At 42.7% G+C, this 23,765-nt stretch overlaps 1 protein-coding gene across 1 annotated transcript; it reads right to left on the reverse strand.

Annotated features, from left to right (window-relative positions):
- Positions 1 to 235: 235 nt before the first annotated feature.
- Positions 236 to 22,595, reverse strand: ZBTB2 (zinc finger and BTB domain containing 2). The gene is made up of 3 exons (XM_063097572.1): positions 22,475 to 22,595; positions 8,065 to 8,249; positions 236 to 2,959 (listed from the first exon to the last, which is right to left on the reverse strand). Exons 2-3 carry the CDS (start codon positions 8,235 to 8,237, stop codon positions 1,588 to 1,590), a joined length of 1,545 nt encoding a protein of 514 aa, XP_062953642.1. The 5' UTR covers positions 8,238 to 8,249; positions 22,475 to 22,595; the 3' UTR covers positions 236 to 1,587.
- Between the last annotated feature and the right edge of the window lie 1,170 nt (positions 22,596 to 23,765).

The following is a 23,765-nucleotide window of genomic DNA, read 5'->3' on the forward strand; positions in this document are numbered from 1 at the left end:
ACTCAATGCAGTTATCAACATTTTCATTTTACAAATGTTGGAACTGCCACTTGGGTTAGGGGAGGTGCCCAAAGTTCTGCAGACAAAAGGAAGGAGGTACAGCAAGAAAATGACTCCCCATGCAATGCTTTCTATACTTTCTCTTCCTGCATTTCTTTGGGTAGACAAATACACAGAGATAAAATCATATACCGTTTAATTAAATGTTTATTCAATGAAAGGATGTATAAAAACTTACAAATCTGAGAACTCAACTATACATGAAATAGGATGACGGGATATTCAGTTTTTAACATGTACATACAGTATAGCTATTAACCCTTCTCCCCCCTTCCCTTTCCCCTTCGGTCCTTATTTCTAGATCCTATTTTATCTGTGAGGCCATTCTGTTACTGGCCTAAGGGAAGATGAATGGATAGGTTTTATCAACAGAGAAAATTTCAGATGTTAAAAAAAAATTCGAGAATAAACATCAAAATATTAAGTATTTTTTTTTTTTTCCCAAACAGCAGTTGGATTTTTTGTCCTGATTTCTCTTTGCCACTTTTGATGCTTCAATGAATGTTGCCAGTAAACTATTAGCATTGACTTTTTAGTCATTAAAGTTACAACATCTTCTGCTCATAGCTCCCCCTGCAGGACGCACATTCCCATACACTTTCCCCTGCGATGTACACACTGATTTAAAAGCAGCCAGCTGGTGCTAAAATGAATTACCACAGGCAATTGCTAGAAAATGGCATGCCATTTTCTATTCAGAAAGACAATCTATAGAATAGTACTTTCAAATCGGATTTTTAAAACAGACAAGAAACTTTTCAGAAACTAAAATACAGCATTTTGTTGTTGTTCAACTTGGAAGGAAGCCAGCAATGAGATAAGGCATGTGCATTAATTCACCTGTTTATAGCAAGTATCCACACATTTTCCCTTACGAACACACAAACTCACAGCTTGTCACGTTTTGCCCCCAAATTAAGATTGCCATCACATTATTACTTTTTCTCTTTTGTGTTTTGTTAAAATAGATTTCTTAACTAATGATTTTTCTCAACTGGACATAATCTCAAAGGATGCATTCTGAAATAAGACACCTGGAAGATAAATACTAAGGACGTTTTCTAGGGTTTAAAGTTTCCCCATACTTTCTAGGTTTTGCATAGTACTGAGCCCAGCTGTATCTCTAAGAAGCATGCTGCATTTTTTGACAGTTTGTTTCAGAAGGAAGACTCATTACCCAGGGAAAGTCATAATTTTAGCTTACCAAATTGCATTCTAGTTGTTTTGTTTTACTATATACCCTTCATTAGTTCCAAGTATGCTTTTAAATAATCTACAACTTCTCAAAAATCGATTTTACTTTGTAAGTACTACTGACCATTCTCTTTCCAATCGCCCCTGAATTAAAGTAAATATATTCCAGGTTTGTAATGCACAACACCTTTACAGAAGTGGGGCTGGAGACTGGGGAGAAGGGAACAGGGGCCTGTTTGTGTCATGCCGGTGGAGAACTACAGTTCTAAACTGGGGGAAGGGAAGGAAGATAGTCTTTGTAAAAATGACAGTTTTTTAAAAGATAAGTCACATTCAGTCTAATAGCACAGTTTCCTGTTCCTTTTTGATGGAAGCTAATACTGGGTGGTCAGGTTCCGTTACTTCTGAGTCCCCACTGCCCAGGAGAATGGACCGCCCTTCGTCTAGGGCAAAGACGTCCGAGTTCTGGTTTTGGCATGAATGCTTAACAACCTCGTTGGGTGTTGAGAAGGTCTTGTCGCACAAGTTGCATTTGTAGGGTTTGCTGGTCTGTACCAACATGTTGTCCATCTGGCTACCTTCCTCGAACGTGCACAGTTCCAGCGTCTGCTTGTCCACCACGGTGTACGTGTCGATGCTCTGGTTCAGGCACACGTGGCGGGCAGCCTGGTTGGCCCTGCAAAAGCTCTTGTCACAGGTGCTGCACTTGAAAGGCTTCCCGGTGTGTATGTACATGTGCTCCCGCCAGTGGCTCTTCTGGATGAATTTGCGTCCACATATGGTGCACTCATACTTGCGCCGCTTCACCTCCCTCTCCTGGTCGGCCTGCTCCAGGTTGTCGATGTCTGCGATGTCGGAGGGCGGCGGGGTTTCCGACTGGGGCTGCCCGTCGATGATGGGCGAGTCGGAGATGTGCTGCAGCTCGCTGTCACTTACCATCCCGGCTTCAGGCACTTCCATGGTGTCTTTGCCGAGGTCGGCTGCACTGCTGCAGAGAGACAGGGGGACGCGGCTCTCTCCCTGCTGGCTGGATGTGAAAGGTACTCCCGTGTGAATCTGGAGGTGCTCCCGCAAGCTGCTCCGGAGGGTGAAGCGCCGGCCGCACAGGTGGCAGGCATAGTACTTTGGGAAGCTTCCGTTCCTCTTCATGATGCTCGGCTTGACGTGGGCTATCGTGAGGGATGCAGGCTGTTCATCAGAGGAAGAGGCTTCTAGATTGGTCTCCTCCCCGGAAGGAGCGGGAGGCACAGGTGTGGAAACAAGTTCTGGAGACAGTGAGGTCTGCAGTGGGTCCGAGGGAGTCATATTTGTCCGATTCACCTGGGCCAGATTTGAAGTCAGCTGAGACATCTGCGAGGCCTCAGGCACCTGCTCCTGGCTCATTCTGGAGGGCTGTGGCCTTGGCTCTCGCCCAAGTTTTTCAGGCGCTGAAGCAATCTTGGTGGCTTGCCTCAACTGATGATCTGCAATCTGAATGCCATATAAAGACGAAGCCAGAGGGAACACCTGGTCGGGATGAGAAAAGGCACCCTGGCTGGCGAGGCTGGCTTCCTGGATCAGGGGGTAAGCGTGTAGAAACTTGATCCCCTGTTCTAATCGAACAGGATCAATAAGCTGAGGTGCCATCTTTCCAGTGTACATCAAATGTAAGAGATAGCTGAAAATATCTGGCTGGATGTCAGTTGGTTTCAAACGGACACACTCACTGAAAGAAACAAGTAAGGAAATCTGTAAGTAAATACCAATCGGTACCTCAAATGATAACAAAAAGCCTGAAGAAAAAAATGGACACTTAAGTGACACAAAAACAAATGAAATGAGACCATTTCCTATTTCTGTTAGAACCACTGATCTAGCAGGTCTTTTAGCTAAAGGCTTAGGGTTCTGTACTGATCCAATCTAGAGCTCAGCAGGAGATCTTTTAAGGTAAGTCAAACAACCTATCTGATTAGGAAGTTTTTTCATTTGTAAAACATGGGGGAACTAGACAAAGAGAGGAATAAAACCTAATTCTGTCGGTGCTATGCGGCCATCTCCAGCAGAAGGCTGAAGCACTGTAGGAGAGGGGAAGAGCAGGGAAGGCAGGCCACTGTGCTGGCATTGCTGATTGCACTGAAAAGGAGCTCCGGACAACTCTGTTCCTCCTTGAGCCCTGCTGCTGGGCTTTCTCTCATTCAACTGCCTTTCATTCTCATGTCACAGGTAGGATCTGAGGCGCAGAGGGGCTACTACCTTGCTCAAAATCAGAGTTGGTAAGTGGTGAAATCAGGATTTGAATCTAGGTCTGTCTAATTTCAAAGCCACCACACCAAGATCTTTCAGAGTATTGGAACGACCCTGTGGTAGATAAGGTACTGAAGCAGTTGGTGGTGATGGAGATTATCTAACTTTTAGACTCTACTGTTTGCTTCATTTCAGAAACATCATCCTGAACAAGTGGCAGTAATGAAGAGGCCAAGAATTCTTCCCAGACCATCGGTAATGACAGGAATTCTAATGCATCCTTAGAAATCAATGAGGTACATATCCACATATCATGAGGTATATGTTATTGTCCCCTGAGTGAATATATTCTATAGACAATGCACTTTCGGCTTCAGACAGCTTACTCGAATACCTCTAGAATTTATAATCATTTTTGATTGTACCAATTCTTGGAACTATACCTTTTTTTTTGCTCTTTTAGCAATGATGTTCATTTTATTAACAAATATTTTTCAATATGCCAAAATATTAATAGCATATCCTGCCCTTCTAAATTTAACATTTAATTCCATTAAAAACAAGAAAAAAGTGGCTTTAGCAGCAATTTGTGACAGAACAGATTTGAATAATTATGTATTATTATCAATGTGTCAAGAAGACTATACAAATAATGGTGTGAAAAATGTCTGACTCTAAAGTATGGAAGTCAAAGAATAAAAGTAGAACATAAAAACTAGCATCCTTTTGACAGTATAAAGGGAAGAATATACGTGACTATTTTTCTTTTAAAAAAGACACACAGATCATTCATATCTTTATTTGCAGTCTTCTTACATTCCTTTAAGGAGAAAAGCAAATACAGATGGTCTTCCTTTTAAGTACAAGAGGTGTTCCAACATTACCACGTGTACGGTTATAACATATTGAGATTCTCTGGGGAAATTCAATATTCAGAAGAAAGCTTCAGGGATTATGTATGGGGAGGAAGACCAGTAAACAATCAACTCCCAAGTGAAGAGATGCCTAGAGGGGTCTTTCCAGGATCAAGCAGAGGCCTGGAAAACTGGGAATCAAAGACCTTCTGAGATGCAAATCATGCTGGACTATCAGGCACCTTTTGTCTTCAAGCAAGAAAGAGCGGATAGAGTAATTGAGCCCTCTAGCAGACTCCCCTCCCCGCAAAAGGGGAAGAGCAGAAATTCAATGGAATGCCTTGTTTTTTAGCACCGGTGAAAGGTACTACCCAGCAGATGCCCTTTCTAGAAACACTTTGGCCTAAGTTTTGTAATTTTCTTTTATTTGTTGTTGGATAGGCTGTCCTGTCTAACTCTTGTGAACAGTGACTCTAAGCTGCTCAGATTCTAAAGAACTCTATGCAGTCTCTGATGGCAAAGAAAGGAAGGATCCAAAGAGAAGGCCTCCAAGGGGCCAGGCAGCACTGGTGACCTGCCAGGGACAGGAAAGTAGCCAGTCCCTGGGGGGCTCACAAGGGGCCCTATGGTCCAGGGCGGTCTCTAGTCTCCAATTTATTTTGGTTTATTAAAAAAAATTTTTTTAAAGCATAAGCACATGTGCATACTTGTCCACACACACTTAAAAAACAGGTGGAATTTTTCCAAGTTCCTTATGTCACATTGCAGCCAACTCCATCGTTGACTGCGTTACTTCCAGGCAGCCTGACCTGTCTCTTCTCTTTCTTAATCACTCAGCTTGCTGTAGGCCAGACTTTGGTGATTTCCCACTCCTCTGGGAAAGACATAGCTCTCTACAATATAATTACATCTAAGTGGTTTGATCTGCAGATGTCTGTTTGACATAACATTTTTATGTAGGAAAAAAATGAATATAGTTTTAGTACAGCTACAAGCCCTTCTGTGTAAACGTTCATGGTAATTTCCATTTTCAATTTTAGCTTCACTAGAACTTTAAAATAAAAGTTTCAAAGGACTTTGAAAATAAGGATTTTTAAATAATGTTAAACACTATCAGAAGGTTTTACTTAGCAAGGCCTGTCCCTGAGTAGTTTTATTTTTGAGAGCTCAGAGTCTGCAGTCCTACCATATTTAAATTTACCACTTAGAGTAGCATGCCTAAGACAGAGACATCTAGTGGTAACTACAGACATAAAACACTCCCTAAGTTAAACTTGAAAATATTCTGACTGTATTCTCAGTCTACATCTGAGTAGCAGGTGGCAGTTCATGGTTTAAAAGCACGTCCCTGTCTTCACCCTGTGTTTGCCTTGCCTCAGTGAGTTTAAATTCTGCACGTGGAGGTGGGCAAGGCCGGCCACCAGGCAGCAGCCCAAATGGCATATGCAACCTCTGGTGCAGTAACACACACTATTGCTTATTTGTGTAGGGAATTCCACTACACAAATAACACATTCTCTTGTTAGAAAGGCACTTATTTACAGCCTTACACTTCAGATAAGTTTCCTGCATCTAATTAAAACCCACTACACGGTATTCTTTCGTTCCTCAAAATTAAAGTCTTCTTTCAACACAATTTAACTCATTGTGTTGAGACTTTTAAATACGAAGCCCCCATTAGCCATGAAGTCTCTAACACCATGAAGTTAAAGGGGACATCTTAGTGCTGCAGGATGAACCACCTCTCCTCCCCCACAATCCTCTTACTCTGTCATCCTCCCCTTCTGTTCCTCCAGACATTTATCATGTGGCTCTTTTATTATGTGCAAAAACCTGTTATACTCTGGTGTTCACAAAGGTTTGTAAAACCCACTCTCTGCCCTCAAGAAACTTACAGCTGAGGAGGGAAGTAAGTACACAAATAACAACAACACAGGGAAGATGTGTATCTCTTGTAAAGTGACACAAATAAAGTTCTATGAATCCTGAGAGATGAGGTCACTTGGATCATTTTGGTTCACTTGATTGGGCAGGGGTCACGGATGAGGTGATGTGTGAGCTGGGACTCAGGGTGTGGGCAGGACACCAGTAAAATGTGGTCCAGGTGAGCCAAAGCCCTGAAAGCAGGTCAGGCCAAGGTGAAGATGAGGGGCGTGGTGTCCCAGAGGGGCCCAGTCAGAGAGGAGGCTGGAAGGAGGTCAGGCTCCAAGCCTGCGGGGCCTTGAATGACAGAATAAGTAGCCTGTATGTTATTTTGATATGTAACGGGTATCCTCTAGGTTTCTGATCAAAGGAATAAAACAATCCAGCAGGTTTCTGATCAAAGGCACACCTCAATCAAAGCAGCGTTTAGGAAAATTAATCTGACAGCAGTGCAGAAAATGAATGATTAGGAAATGGAAGTGAGAAAGTGGAGGAAGGGAAGGACAAACGTGAAACAGATTTTGAAGAAAACATGATTTGGAGACTGATAAGATGTGATTTGAAAGAGATTTTAAGCTTGGGTTACTCGATGATAAGAAAATAGGCAAGTCAGGAGAGACTTCAGGGAGAGACTTAATTCAGTTTTAGACATGCTAAATGAGATAAAAGGAGACATTCGACTCTAAAGGCTCAGCAGGCAGCCCAGGGCCTTGGGAAGAGAGTTCTGGAGAAAGAGATCCAGGCCAGCACTATAAACTGGAGTTTCCAGCAGAGGCAAGATCTAGGAAAACAGATAAGCATCCCTGGGAGAGTGCACAAAGCATAGAGAGCCCAGGACCACAGCTCATGGAAAGCCTGGGCTTAGAAGGCAGAAGAACAAGGAATGTTCAGTTATAAAACGTGGATGACCCGCCCGAGAAGGAAGAAAACAGTAGCAAATGCTGCAGAGAATAGGAGGACAGAGACTGAGAGAAAGGCAGTGGTTTTGATGAAGGAGTGACCTTCGAGAAATGACTTCAGAAGAATGAGGGGGTGGAAACCACAGTGCACATGGATAGGAAGAGTGTGGGATGAGGAAGGTAGCAGCAAGGACACAGACTACCCTTTTAAGAGCTTTCACAGGAAAACAGAGGAGAAGCAGCCCCATAATTCAAGTAGGCAGTGATGCTGAAGAAGTCCTGATCCCTCAGAAACTGGGGGGAGGGGGGCTGAAAAGTATAAAATAAAAACTATGGGGTAGGATCTGGGAGCATGAGGGGGAGAGGAAGATTATTTTCCTTAGGCACAGAGAGGTCCTTTTCCCTAGGATAGGAGAGATGGGAAGGAAAAAACGGAGCAAAGACATGGAGCCATTTTAAGATAGAAAAGAGGTAATTGGGGGAATTCATGCTCTCAAGCTTCTGATTAGAGTAGAAGACAAGAATAAATATGAAGTCAGGGAGATACTGAGGGGACTGGCTGGAGAAGTGAGAGAAAGGGATTAGATAACGAGTCCAGAAAAGATTACTGACAGAGGGTCCACTGAGGTCACGTGGCTGCCTTGTAAGGGAATTGATCCTGACTATGCAGGTGACACTAGTGAGGGCATTTGGAGGTGGAGGGGCTGCATGGAGCAAGCAGGTCTGGTGACTGTCAAGTGCTATTGAAAGCATGAGTGACCACGATGGGTAGGGGGCAAGTGGAGTCAAAAGGGAACTAGGCGCCTAGGAGCCTAGGGAGAGGTAGAGAGACCCATGGTCTTGATGAGAGCAAGGAACAGGGAGGTTAAGAAGTCTACAGTCATTAGGTTATTATCAACCACTTTAGTTACCTGGTCTGATGGACAAACAACATCTTAAAGTAATTGGAGAATGAAGCAAGAACTGATTTGTGTGCCTTGAAGTATACATCGCCGATTGCAACCGTGCAGTCACACAGGAAACCAAACTCTCGCTGAGCGTTTAACTGTTGCAGTAGAATAAGTCCATGGTTGGCCAAATCCATTTTTTTTTTAATCTGCAAAGCAAACAATTTTATTTTTAAGAAAGGTGATTCACAAATAAATATGTGTCCTTTATAGTCACCAATAGTAATGATCATAGCTAACATGTCATCATAGCTAACGTGTCAGGAACTGCTAAAATGTTCATAAATTAACTCATTTAGTCTTCATAACTAAACTCAAGTAGTTTCGTCATTACTACCATTTTACAGATAACATCACTTAGGGTAAATTAGGGGGTTATGTGATTTGATTAAGCTTACACAGATGGTAAGTGGAGAAACCAGGAAATGAACTCAGGTAGTCTGTCTTCAAGCATCAAGTCCTTGAGACAGCTAATATTTCTGAATTGTGAAGTCTTTTAGTTTAAGATCCCAAATGCAAAATCTAACGATCCATCAGCATTTGTCAAATCTTCCATAGTCATAGATAAATTCAGGTGCTGGGGCAGGATCACAGCAAGGCAAGGTAAAAGTCTTACTAAGTTTGGGACAATTTGCCAGCTCCTACTGTGTGCACATGCCAGCGATTGGATAGCTGACACATCCATTATCCCTTTGACTCTTCACACTGAGTGAAGAAGCAGATTGATGCTCTGCCTCCTTTTTTTGTGGATGAGGAAATAGGATTTGAGAGGGATAAGTAATTTGTCCCAGGCCATCTAGCTGAAAGGTGGGGGAGTCAAAATTTAAATCTGAATGTTCTGACTCCAAATTCTATGATTTTCATTACTCATACTTCACCCAAGCAAACCACTCTTGCCTGAATCTGTATATAGTAGAAAAGCTATCTGATATTGCCTGGCTCATCCAATCACTAGACTGCTCCTTTCCCCAGTCAAACTACATTTATAAAAGCCTACTACACATAGATCAACATTATACCTAACATTATACTTAGTGGTGAGAAAGAGTGGGTGCTTTCTCCCTAAGATTTGGAACAAGGCAAAGATGTCTGCTGTCACTATTCAACACAGTACTAGAAGTACTAGCTAGTGCAATAACACAAGAAAGGAAATAAAAGGCATAGAAATGGGAAAGGAAGAAATAAAACTGTCCCTATTTGTAGATGACATGATTATAACATAGAAAATTCCAAGGAATCTATAAAAAACTCCTAGAACTAATAAATGAGTTTGGCAAGGTCATAAACATACAAGATAAACAAACAAAAAAATCAACTGTAATTTTATATACTGGCAATAAACACGTGCACACTGAAATTTAAAAATATAATACCATTTACAATCACTCAAAAAATGAAACAGATAGATGTAAATCTAACAAACCATGTGCAGAACTTGTATGTTGAAAACTACAAAATGCAGATGAGAGATATCAAAGATGATCTAAAGAAACAGACATTAATGGATACTACATTTATGGACAGGAAGACAACATAGTAAAGATATCAATTTTCCCCAAATTGATATGTAGGTTTGATATAATTCCTATCAAAATCCCAGCAAGATTTGTTTCTGTAGACATAGACAAGATTATTCTAAAATGTATATGTAAAGGCAAAGGAACTAGAATAACTAAAACAATTTTAAAAAAAGAATAATAACATGGGAGGAACCAGTCTACCTAATTTCAAGATGTATCATATTGCTGTAGCATTCACGACTGTGTGGTATTGGCAGAGGGATAGACATGCAAATCAGTGGAACAGAATAGAGAATGCAGAAGTAGACACACATAAATATGCACAATTGATTATTGACAAAGGCACAAAAGCAATTCAGTGGCAGAAGAATAATCTTTTCAACAAATAGTGCTGAATTAGTTGGACTTCTATAAGCCAAAAAACAAAAACAAAAAACATTGACTTGAGTCTCATACCTTACATAAAAATTAACTCAAAATGGATCATGGACATAAATGTAAAACACAAAACTATAAAACTTTTGGGAAAAAACATGGAAGGAAATCTTAAGGTGCTAGGGCTAGGCAAAGAGTTTTTACACTTGACATCAAAGGCAGAATCCATAAAGGAGAAATTGATAAACTGGACTTCATCAAAAGTAAAAACTTCTGCTCTGTAAAAGACCCTGTTAAGAGGATGAAAAGACAAGCAAAAGACTAGGAGAAAATATCTGAAAACCTTTGCAAACTCATCCTTTGACAAAGGACTGGTATTTGGAATTTATAAAGAACTCTTAAAACTCAGCAGTAAATAATGAAACAATCAAATTGAAGATGTACAATAAACCTGAAGAGATATTTCACCAAAGAGAATATACAGATGTCAAATAAACACACAAAAGGTGTTCAATATCATTAATCACTAGAGAAAAGCAAATTAAAACCATGATATCACCACATACCTATCAGGATAGCTAAAATAAAAAAATTGTAATGATACCAAATGCTGACAGGATATGGAGAAACTGGATCCCTTATACATTACTAGCGGGCATACAAAAATGGTACAGCCACTCTGGAAAACAGTAAGCAGTTGCTTAAAAACCTAAACATGCAACGACCATACGACCTAGCAATTGAACTCTTGGACATTTATTCCAGAGAAATAAAAACATATGCTGACATAAAAACCTGTACATGAATGTCCATAGCAGCTTTAGTCCTAACAGTCAAAAACTAGAAACAGGCTCAGTTGGTCAGATCACAGCCTTATATAACACCAAGGTCATGGATTTGGATCCCCCATACCGACCAGTTGACAAAACAAAAACAAAAACTAGAAACAACTCAGATGTCCTTCAATGGCTGAATAGTTAAACACATACATATGTGGTATATCCATGCCACGGAAAACTACTCCTCAACAAGAAAAGATGAACTATGGATACACACAATGACTTGGGTGAATTATGCTCAGTAAAAAAAGCCAATCTCAAAAGGTTACATACTGTATGATTATTTGACATAACATTCTTAAAAATTACAGGAATGGAGAACAGATTCATAGTGATGGAGTGTGGGGGAGTGGGTGGGAATGGCCATAAAAGGGCAACATGAGGGATCCTTGTGGTGACAGAAATGTTCTGCAGCTTGACTGTGTCAGTGTTTCCTGGTTGTGATACTGTACCCTAGTTTTGTAAGATGTTTGCATTAGGAGAAACTAGGTAAAGGGCATATGGGATCTCTCTGTATTATTATAACTGCATGTGTATCTACAATTATCTCAAAAAAAACCCCAGTTTAATTTAAAATAAAACCCACTACACATTAATTAATTGGCTAAATTTAAATAAAATGAATTAAATATGCTTAACTTTGGAGTTAGGGAAGCTACTAGGGAGAATGCATTATCAATAAGTTTAAAAAAACAAAAAACAAAAAACAACCCACCAAAGTAGCCCTACAGCAATTCTTAATCAGCAGGTGATTGGTGATCCCCACGTCCCCTTCCACTGTAGGGATGTTCTGGCAGACTCAGAAATTAACAAGTGAGCCCTAAAATAAACCAATGTAGTGGAATAATACTTTACAAGACCAATCAGATCGCAAGGCAAGAATCCAGGATTCATATTTTGTGTTTTCTACTGAGAGCCATATCCAAGTACGAGAGATAGGAGAGTCATCCAATTTTGCAAGTAATTTGGGTATAAAGACATAGATAGCAGTCTAATGTAAACGTGAAAAACAATGGTCTGGATCAGTAAGTTAGTTCCCCAATGCTTTCTTTCTGTGTATGTAAGAGAAGGTGAAACCATTGAGATTAGGAAGGCGAGACACAGAAAATGCAGAGGGTTCATGATGTAAACCAGAAACATTGTCAGGCTGCAAAGTAACCAGGATTACAGAGAAACATCACTCTAACCTGACCTCCCCCAGGACATAACCTGGAAGCTTGGCTTCTGAAAGTGCCAGAATTCTTCCTTTTCCATCCTACTAAGCTGTCTTTTACTACAAACCAGTATAATATCCTCTGAGACCCAAGTGTGACGTGCTACCCTATCACGCACCCAACTCTGAACATGCTTAGCCACGTGTTCAGGCAGCTTCAGGTCCCCTAGCTTCAGGTGTCACATTGTGCATCAACAGTAGCTTCAGGTACAATCACACATTACTATTTATTTATTCCTTAATGATGCTGACAAGAGTGTGGTTATTTACAGAGTGCTACTATTAACCATTCATTTCTATACTCTATTCATTTGCTTTCACACTAACTTATTTGAGATATTTGAGGTATTGCTACCCACATTTTATAAAAATGAGTAAACAGGCTCAGAGAGGGTAGGGAGCTTGCCCAAGATTATAAAACCGCTAAATTCCAAGAAATGGAATTTAGACTGGGTTCATTTGATTTGTTAGAATGTACTCTGTGGCTCTCTCTCCATCCGCTGGAGCTGGAAAAAAAAAAAAAAAAAAAAAAAAAAAGAATGTACTCTGTGGAAGTGTGTGTGTTCGTTTCAAATCAAAGAAATATTTTTATTGCTGCTTTTAAGTATATATGTTTATTATAAAGGGTTCAAATATTATGGACACACAAAATGTGAGAGTTGTCCGTCCAACCCCATCCCAACCTGTTTCCCCACACTCTGGCCAACACTGGGTATTAATATTTTTTAAAGAATTTTTATCAATATCATTTTTTTTACTTTCTATAGATTTAATGATGAAGTGAAGCATATTTTTATGTTTATTGACCATTTACATTTCCTCTAGCATTTCTTCATGAGCTTTGCTCATTTTTCTATTGGCTTGTCTTTTTCTTAACAATCTATAAAGCCATTTGTATATAAGGAAAATGAACCCTGTGTCTCATATGTTGCTAATATTTTTCTCACTTTCTAAAAATTTCGTTTATAAAGATTTTTGACTTATACAATTTTATTTTGTTATTATTATTTTTTTGGTGGCCGATACGGGGATCCAAGCCCTTGACCCTGGTGTTACCAACACTGCACTCTAACCACATGAGCTAAACAGACAGCCCTAATTTTATGTTTTAATGCCATCAAATTTATCAGCATTTTGTAGGAGGATTTTGAGATTTTTGTTCTTACATGATGTATGTATATTATTATCTCTTTTGATACAACAAAATGCATGGGGTGCCCTCTCTTTCCATATAAGTATTCTATTCAGACCATAAGTGTGAAACCATGATAAAGATGCTGAATGTTTCTTTTTAATGGGGTCTGCTAGTTATTTTAGAATCTCAATCTAGGAGCATCTCCTAGATTAGGAAACACCCAGAATATACGTATTCAAATACTGGGAAGAACGCATGTGCGTGACTCAAAGGGAAGTGAAAATAAAAAAAAATGAAAAGGGCGAAGACCAAAGAGAACGAGTCACACATTCAAAATTCACATGGGAGGAAAAACTCACATGGGTCAATTTTTTAAAATCTTACTTTGGCGACCAAAACCCCTTTTTCAGAGAGAAATACAACCCCCCCTCAGACTCTTCCACATGCGCATTGGCCGGAGAAGACGGGGGAGAGGCCAAGGAGGGCACCAGGAGTGGATTCCACCAGAAGCGCATCATGGCAGCTCCGGCCCGGCCTGCCAGCCCCCAGGACTGCCCTTTCCTAAATCTTTCTTTCGTCTTTCCTCCTCATGGCCCCTCTTCACGCTCATTTCCATGAGGCTTCTTCACTTGCACAAAAGTGCTGTGTAGGCTGAGGATGTGGCATCTTTGTGGGATGGCTCTGCTCAGGCTCCCCTGCTTTGTGGAAATGGCTGTCTGCTCTTGCCACCTCTTTCACTGCTCCCCCGACTGCAGTTGGGCTCCTGTCCCTGACTGCTGAAATGGCTCACCAAGGTCACCAGGACCTCTGTTCCCAGCCTATGGACATAGCGGCTCACTCGACCTCTCTGTGGCATTTCATGCCCTTCCTCCTGCTTTGATAAATCTTCTGTCTCTGGCTTCCAGGCCACTGCTCTCTGGTTTGTTTCACCTCTGGCTATTCTATTTTAATCTCCACCCAGGATTCCTCTTGCTGATTCTCCTCTGCATCTGGTCCACAGCTCACTTCTCATTCTGCAGCCTCTCTTTGGTGATCTCATCCACTTCTACTTGGCTGTCCCACAGGAAACCTAAACTCAATCTACGTAAAACAACTCAAATCTCCCCTGTCCTCTCACCCCCATTTCCCCCAAAAACAATAAAAACCAGGGACACAACCCTGTTTCTTCAATTTTCCCCAGCTCAGTGCATGGCACCATCATCATTTGACCGAGCCAGAGCTCTCAAATCACCCTTCAGGCCTCCATTTCTCTTATTCCTCATGTCAATTAGTCACCCAAGTCCCATTAGTTCAAACTCTTTACCCACAGCCACACCTTAGTTTTACCCCTCACCTCATCTCCCTGTCCCCAGTTCTGACCTCCTTAATCCAATCATCATGTAATAGCCAGAATGATCCTTCTTTCCACAGGCAAATCTGATGCTACTATCCTGCTTTAAAAATCCTCTGGTGATTCCCCACTGCCACTAAGATGAAACCCCAATTCCTCAGCAGAGCTTCCAAGATCCCACACCATCCACCCACTGCCTACTTTGCACTATATACTCTAGTGCTAATCTAAACTAATGCTTTCCAGACTTTTCAATTTCACAGACCTACTAAACACAAACAAACCTCTAAACTGGGGGTCCAACAGAGTGTTGCTCCCTCTTTACTTTGTAGGCAAAGACATAAAATCATTACAAACCCAGTAGGGATGGGGGGATTTTCACACACAAATAGGTAGAAAGAACATAATATCAGTATATGCTCCCAGAGGAAGGACTATAATCAATATGTAAAAAAATATTTTTCTAATGCAAAAAATTACAACACAAAATTTTACTTTATGACACTAAATTGTTTCTAATTATTTTCTTCATACGAGATTATCAGTTTGGTGATCTTTACGAAGTGATCATCAGGTGTCCAGCTTGTTTTAAAACCCAAGCATTATCAAAAATCCGGTTTCATCTGAGTATGTTGATAATGGAGACAAAATGATGTTATTTCGCTCACTTTGGAACTTCTGGATGAACTGAGACATGCCGAGGATTAGCAGTGTCCTTTCCCGGAAGGTCCCGAATGCCCAGGCCATAACTTGGCTCCTAATAGTCTATAACAGTCACTGCTTAGAGGCCTTACTCTCAGAACTGAGCTCAGCAACCAGATCTCTGCTCACAATGGTCAGGAAAGGGAACCTGTTTCAACAGGGACTTAGAACCTCTGCTCGGAACCTTTGAACAAGCTACTTTCAGAGGGACTGACCACACACACCCTCCCCCTTTGGCCCTGACCCTTAAAATCAGGAGGTTTTTCTTACCTTGAAGCATCTATGAATGTGCTGGTTTACACGTTTGCCCTTTCTTCTTTTTCATTCACTACTTTACCCCACATGCCTAGCATAGTGCCTAGTGTTTAATATTTAAGTAAATGAATAACTAGATGTTTGGAGAGTAGAAGAGTGCCAACTTCCAGTCACGGCTTGGCTTCTGACTAGCTGAGTGATTTGGATAAAAGCTAAGTTTCTATTTATCTTAGACTGATTAATTCTCATCAATTTAACACGTGCTATATTTTGGAAGAATTTTTCAGTTTAAAAATCTCAACTTGTGTTTCTTTATGCTAATAACTAAGTCTTAAATAGTAATTTATAGATTCCAACAACCCTCAAGGGAAGAGCCTGAGAAGAATGAGGCAAGAGATTGTGCTAGGGACTGAGGTCATGTTAGGGATTTTGGTCTGTACCTTAAAAACAATGGGAAGCCACCAAAGGGGATTTTAAGCTGGGTGATATGATGAGATATCTACAATGTAAAGATCAGCTGATCTGCATGATCAGATGGCTCAACTGCAGAACTAACCAAATTGGGGAGGAGGGGTAAAGAGTGTATGAGGGGAGAACTGCTAGAAAGTGGTTTAGAGGAGAGATGGTAGTCTAGGCGGCGGTGATGAAGATGGAGGATTCTAAAGATATTTAGAAGATAAAAAATCCACAGAACTGATTGGTGGGTCAGATGGAGGAAGACGGCAAAGATCAAAGTGTCCAAGATGATTCCTAGACTTCTTACTTGTATAATTGAATAGACTGTGGTGCTCTCCACCAGGAGGGAACACAGGGCAAAAACCCAGTTGGGTGGGAAAGAGCCCGAGGTTAGGTTCAGACATGTTGGGTTTGAGATACTTTTGAGATACCCACGTAGAGACACAGAGTACATGTTGGTTATTTTGGTCTGGTGCTCAGAAGTCCTGATTGTGATTTATGGCTGAGAGTCTTCAGAGAAGCCAGGTCTATCTAAGTCCATCAGCCATGCCCTTAAATAACTACACTGTGGTTCAGAGAGGTTAAAACTGTCCACAAATAAGAGTCAGGATTGAGCTCTGGTCTTCTGGGTATACAGTTCATGTTCTTTCCACACTACTTTGCTCTATAGAGTGCTTCTAAAAGTTCTTACTGAACCTAGTCACTAAGGACTGAGAATGAGACATGAAACTGAAGACCTATATAAAATCCCCAAACGTTTAACAGTGTAAATGAGCAATAACAACAAAAACCCAACTAAATTTTAAAAAATCATTTGAATATCCTAAATGATAATAGTGAGCATGGAGGAACTGAAGAAAAGTACAGATGACTAGGGGAGGCAGTTCTTAAAAGCACGTTTTTATAGACTGCCTTCTTTGTGTATGCATGTATGTGCTTACAAAGTTTTTTTCTTAAGTGAACTGTAAGACATATTCATGTTGAAAAAAGTAAAAAATACTTTCCAAAGCCAAATATATATGGTATTTTAAATTATTTAATACTTGGTTTTTTATCTTCACCCCTGTTTCCCACATTGATAACGGGGCACTAACTAGCTTCTATCACGTAGCACATGTGGGCCAATCTTTAAGCAAGTTACTCATCTTTTGGAGGTGCAGCTGAATGGGACACACATACATAATCATGTCATATTTTGACAACCTAAGTTCTCCTTCACTTTAAGAACAGGAGACCAAAACAGCTTTTGGGAATTGATGACTCACTTTTTAAAGATAATAGCTCTTCTAAGACACTGAACACTATTTAGACTACCCATTTCAAGGGCATTAAAAGGGTTCTCTAAAGTCCTTGATTTTAAGTGAAGCCTAAATGAATACTGTAATGCACAGGACACATCAGTAACAGAAGCAGCATTAACCACAAGTCAGATTGATTCTTTCAAGTAGTTTAGACCACTTACCAGGATGAAAGACTGCTTTTTCAATTAGTATTATTAATAATTAATATAGGAGGCCCATGAAGTAAACCTGAATGAGGCTGGTCATTTGAATTTTAATATATTTTAAACTGTATTTCAAAGGCAGGAAATGCATCTTATTTAGTTATGATGGCAGATTGGTATAGTTTTCTTAACATTACATTAGTCAACCTCCTCCATAGAAAGAGGAGGGAATAAACTAATAGCACTTATTTTCACGATGGGAAAGCATTGCATTTGTAAAAGATTTGTCTTTTCAATTATATTTTGCTTATGTTTACATTTAAATTAGTTTTTAATTTCTCAGTGTAAGTTGGGGTCAGAATGAGGCAGTTCAGAGACATTTTAGGTGTAAAGTAGAAGTACGTCAGAGTATTACGGCTAACAAAGAGTTGATATTAAAGTAATAATTCTAAAGGTATTATCCTACAATCAACTTGAAGAAAACTTACATATGATCACACACAGCAAAATTAAAAACCTAATCTGCTTCTAATAATCTACCAAAGTACAGAATGCCTTCCTTTTTTATATGCCATATGATTTGTGAAATTAACCTGAAGAAAATATAAACGCCTAAAGGTCTAGTTCAAGGTATACAACAGATGAGTTCCAAATGTATTTAACTCAAAGTCTTAAGTAATATATTTCAATATTTTAGGGCAGAGGCTCTCAAACTTTTTGCTGTTAGGACCCTTTTACACTCTAAAATTATTGAGAACATCAAAGAACTTTTGTTTATAGAGATCATAACTATTGATAGGATATTAAAAATTGAAATGGAGAAATTTTAAAAAAATTTACTAACTCAAATAACAATAAACCCATTACATGTTAATATAAATAACACATTTTTATGAAAAAAACAACAAAATAGTGAAGCAGCATCTGTTTATATTTTTGCAATTCTCTTTAATAGAGGACCAATTGGATTCTGGATTTACTCTGCTTCTCAATTTACTCTGTTGTGGTATTTGTTTTGGTTGAAAATTGAAGAAAATAAGCCTCATCTGTCTATGTAGTTAGAAAAAGAAGAATTTTAATATCCTTTCCAGGTAATTGTGGATATTTTTCTTTGGTATCCCACCAAAACTTGACAAGTGGTAGTTTCTTAAAGGTTAGTTGTGTGATCTAAAACTACATCAATGAATGAACTTTTTCTACTCTATTATAGTACAATTCATTGGTCTATACACTGTTTTTGTTTTTTTGGCAGCTGGCAGGTACAGGGATTGAACCCTTGACTTAGGTGTCACCAGCACCATGAGCTAACTGGCCAACCTTCCATTTATGCACTTTGAATGGATTTTTTACTCATGCATGATTTTTAACATCATCCATTGGTCATTTGGAAAATATCAGCTGAGTTATGCAGATCTTCCCAATGTCAACACATTCTGTCAACACAGTAGAAAGGCCAATAATATCTTCGTATTATTAAGAAAATAGTTTTGGCCTCATAAAATCCCGAAAAGATCCTGGGGGTTGACAACACTTAGACAACCACTGTTCAGAATGACTTTGGTTACTCAGAAAACCTAAATGACTAGCCTGGTGCAGGAGGACACATGCCCACTTTGAAATCGTTCTAAGGTGATTTTGACACTTACCCTTGCTTGGTGCAGAACTTAGGGGGTGTACACTATTGAAAAGGAACAGTACACTAAAATCTCTTGCGAAGTAAAAAAGGAGTTTCTAAGTACTTAGCCAGCTACATAAAAGTGCTTTCTGAATTCCTATCTTTGGACACTGAGCTTTCTTGAAGTAAGAATCAGTCATATGATGCATACCTCATGCATGTGAATTGGAATTATGTGTTTGAGCATAAATACCAGACTCTAACTTGGCCTCTTTACCATAAAAAAATGGTCCTGGACTGCCAACTCTTGGTAAGTGTTCTGAGGCTACTGATTCCATATCTTAATGGCTATATCAGCATTGTAAAAATACTGTATCTTATTTACTATTAAATCAAGTAATATTTTAATTAAGTTTAATTTGCCAATAAAAATTATAATTTACTCGAGCATTAAAAAAGATTTTTTTGTTTTTTTTTTTAAAAAGATGACCGATAGGGGAATCTTAACCCTTGGTGTTGTCCGCACCACGCTCTCCCAAGTGAGCTAACCGGCCATCCTTATATAGGGATCGGAGCCCGTTGCCTTGGTGTTATCAGAACCACACTCTCCCAAGTGAGCCACGGGCCGGCCCTAAAAAAGGTTTTAAAAACGTTTTCAATCTAATGCTGAGAATGTTTACAATGTTTTTTTTTCCTTCAGGAAAATAAATCTTCAATTCTCTTTTAGGTTCTCAGGGTCATGTTTAGAGACCCAAAGAGCATAAGAATTAGGAAAAGTGACCTCATGCATTTTGAAATTTATGGTAAAAATCTCCAGATCAGCAGTTCTCCCAATCTTCCTTTCCTTGACAGCCTGGTGTCACACAACTTGCCCAACTTTTTAAAGTTACTACAGGGAAAGGTGAGTGGGTCTAGGAATAAGGCCCTAAGAGGTGGGAAGAGATGGCAGTAGCACCCCCAAGGCCAAAAATGATGATGCCAAGCCAATGCCACATAGTAGCCTTAGATGTTTCCTTCATTTCTCACCTCTATTTCAGTAATTCTCAAACTGGGGAAAGCATATCCCCTTACTCAGGTAGTGGGTACCTGAAATTACAGAGTTGCAAGATGCATCTCCTTAGGGGGTTGGAGTAAATACATTTTTATATTATTTTATATTATCTTATAAAAATGCAGATTTTGGAAGTCAGTGCAAAGTTCATAGTAATCTTTAAGATAAAAAAGAAGCTGTCACAAAAGAAAAAAAAAGCTGTCACTACGGCAGCTTTTATTCTATGACTTAAAGCATGCCCCCTCTTTACTCTCTGCTGCTGGAGTATTTTGAAGAGTTTGCAGAGCACCAATCTATTTACACCCTCTTTGAAAAAGAAGCCTTAAAACTGGTCAAGTAAGCAGTTGGACTACAGAACAAAGTTTTAGAGGTGACTTATATACACCGCCCATTAATGGGCTCCTCCACTGTCGACTACTGGTGGCAATTAATACCACGGGCATATCACTTCTTGTACTTATAGATAACTCGATGGTCTTGATCACAGACCAATTCTTTGGCTAGACAATAAACTTACATAAGGTCTATACTAGAAAGAACAGGGCAGTCTGTTTAAGGGAACAGAGCATCCTGGAGTTATGTATAAGCCAGTAATTCTGACCTTCCTTATGATTTTACTAAAACGGTAACCTATGAAAATAAACAGAATCGAGACTCACATACTAAGCGGGCCCATTGTATGACGAAAGACTAAGTGAACAATGCAGAGCAGTGCGGGGGAGCAAAGAGCCTGGGTCATCTCCCCGGGGCATAATGAGGAGTTTAAGTAGTCGGGTGGACGTTCCAGCGGTAAACGGTGCAGGCGTAGCTGTATTTTCCCCCTGCCCCATCACTGCCTGCGCGGCTACCCCTGCTTTCTTCTTTATTGCGCCCTAACTCACTGCCAGCTAAAAGCGACAAAAACCCTGATTCCTATACAGGGTCGCTTTTATCAGTTCTCTTTCCGGCCTTGTTTAAAAATTAATGGTTTGGGGGTTTCGCTGCACCGAGAAAACGACTCCCGCCCCGGAAAGCAGTCTCCGCGTCCCCGACCTCCCCTTCTCGGCGCCCGGCCGAGGTCTAAGGGCCGGGAGAGCGGCTCTGAAGCCAGCCCCACGCCCCGAAGCAGAGCGGCCGCAACCACAGTGCGGCTCCGGGCTAGCCTCGGCCTTATCGCAGGCGCAGGTCGCCGTCGAGCGGAAGCGCAAGGCCGCGGCTCGGCGCGCTCAACACCCGCGCCCGGAGCCGCAACGGCCAGCCGAGCGGCACCCACGGCGGTCCCCGAATCCCCTACCCAACGGCCGCCCCGCCCCCGCCGCGTCCCAGGGGGCGGGGGCCCGGCGGGGGCGGGGCCGTGGCCGTGGGACCCGGCGCCAGGGCCCACCGGGTCCCTCCGGTCTCGCCGGCCCCGCCCCCATCCCCAGGGGCTGAGGGGAGGGGCGACGCACTCTGGCTGCGCTGCACGCTCGCCGCTTCCCTCAGCCCCGCGTGCGCGCGCGCGCTCGTCCCAAGTCCCGCGGAGTTTAACACAATGCCGACGCCTACGCTGTGCGCAACGTTCCAGCCGGCGCAACAGCCCCGGCGCCGGGGGCGGGGGTGGCCCCGACAGGGAAAGGGGATGAGCGCGCGCGAGAGCCGGAGACAGCGCGAGACCCGAGGAGGTCGGAAGCGCGCGTGCGCGCCCCCGCCCGTGAGCGGGGAGGCGGAGCCGCAGCAGTAGCGGCAGCAGCTGTAGGAGCCGCTGCAGCTGGGAGAAGCGCCAGAGAGGCCGGGCCTGCTCCGGTCGGACCGGATCCCTCCCCTCCCCCTCCCTCTTCGCTCCCCTCCCCCAATCCCACTTCCGCAGCTCGCGGCCTTGCCGCCGAAGAAGCAGCGGCGGCAGCAGCAGGAGGCGGCGGCGAGGCATCGGAAGGATTACGCACCTGACGGACCCTCCTCTCGGGGCTCCGACGCGGGACGCTCACCGGCCACCGCCGCTTGGGACGCCCTTCGTGGTGGCGGCGGGAAGGGAGGGACCGGCGACGGGGAACGGAACGAGAATCGCCCCCCTCCCCTTCCTCCCTCCCTCCTCCGATCCCTCGCCCGCCCTCTCGGCTTCCGTCCCCTCCCCCTCCCGCAAAGCCCCGGATGGGGCCACCGCCGACTCGCCGCCGCCTGGCTCCGGGGGATGGTTTTGTCAGGCGGCCAGAGCCCCGGCGCCAGGCGCAGCCGCCACCGCCCCCGCGAGGCGCCCCTGCCCTCGCTTCCCAGAACCGGGTCTCGGTGTGGTCCGGGCCCTTCGCCTGCCTTCACCCGGAGCCCCGGGACGGGAAGTCACTCGTCGTCTTTGTTGCCACCGCCGCTGCCGGAACCGTTTGCGAGCTCCGGTGGCCCCCGCCCCCCCTCCGTCTTTCCGGAGCCCGGGCCGGGGGCGGCACGTGGGCACCGGCCCCGGGAGGCGGAGGCGCGGTGCACGCTTACCTGTCGCCGGTGCTGCTGCGGCGGGGAGTGTGGAGGAGGCACCGCTGAGCAACCTTGGCCGTGCTGTCCTCCCCGCCGCCTCTGCCTCTCGCTGCTGCTGCTGCTGCCGCCGCGATCGGTGTCTCCGGCGCGGCGGCGGCGGCGGGGCTTTTCCTGTCCGGTTACGTTAAGGTCACATGACCGAGAGAGCGGAGCGACTAGTGCAAAGAGGCTGAGAGCGGCTCCCGCCGGGGGGGAGAGGCGGCGAGAGAGCAGTGGCGGCAAGAGCCCCCTCCGCCCCCCCAGCCGCTCCCCTCCCCCCGCCCGCCTCCGCCTCCTGCTGCTCTGCCGCCGCCGCCGCCGCCGCCGCCGCCTGCAGCACTAACTACACTGCCGCTCCCATCCAGGCTCCGCTCTCTGCTCCAGCCAAACTTCTGCAAACCATGTGCAGCCGAGGCGAGGAAACTTCTCTCCACCTATTGGGGCTGGAGGCTTGAGTCACAGCCCCTTGTTTACATAAAGTGTTTAGGTAGGACAGATCCTCGAGATGCTCGGGGGAGGGATGGGGAACTACTGCTCGGATCCTTCTGCCAGCTTCTGCTTGACATCTCTTGGCCTACACTTTTGTCCCTTGACTTCCTGTATTACCTTATGTTTTAATCTTAAGACTGGAAAAGAGTGGACTTTAGAATCTGGGCGATACTGGAAATCAATACCTTTCTGTTACCAGTGGTAATTGAAAGTCATAGAGAAATAGAGATGCCTGTCTGTATGTTCTCTGTATGGAGGTAGAGGGGCTTTCGTACAGACTAGTTGAATGTGGTGTAAGATTTTTCTGTTACGAGTTAATATGATGGTTATTTCAGTAATTGGATTTTAATTTATGAACCTTTGGTCCTAAAAATTCAAAGTCAGCAAAGCGTGTTTGTTATTTAAGAACAGTTTACTCTCCTGTTACATTTTGGTCTTTGAGGTACTGTTAAGGTGGATTCCAGAGTTGGCTGTTCTGTTAGATGTAGAGGTTTGGAAAATCTTTAAAGAAGGAAGTCCTGAGACATGGTAACATGGCAGGAGAGTTAGAATTCCCTGATGGTCATTCTTTACATTTTAAAGTTTACTTTTTTGTTGTTGCCATTTTTTTAGAATTTATATCTTTTCTTTGGAAGTACAGTTTAGTCCTTTGAGGACTGGAATTTGGTTTCTTCATTTTGCATATCTAGGATTTTGAAGACTTAAGAAAGGTGGCTTGATTCATAAGGAAATGGAATCAGCAGTTTTCAGGTTATCTTTGTTTTAAAGCATGCTAATCTGG

The sequence above is a fragment of the Cynocephalus volans genome, chromosome 5 (assembly GCF_027409185.1).
Source record: "Cynocephalus volans isolate mCynVol1 chromosome 5, mCynVol1.pri, whole genome shotgun sequence".
Classification (NCBI taxonomy): Eukaryota; Metazoa; Chordata; class Mammalia; order Dermoptera; family Cynocephalidae; genus Cynocephalus; species Cynocephalus volans.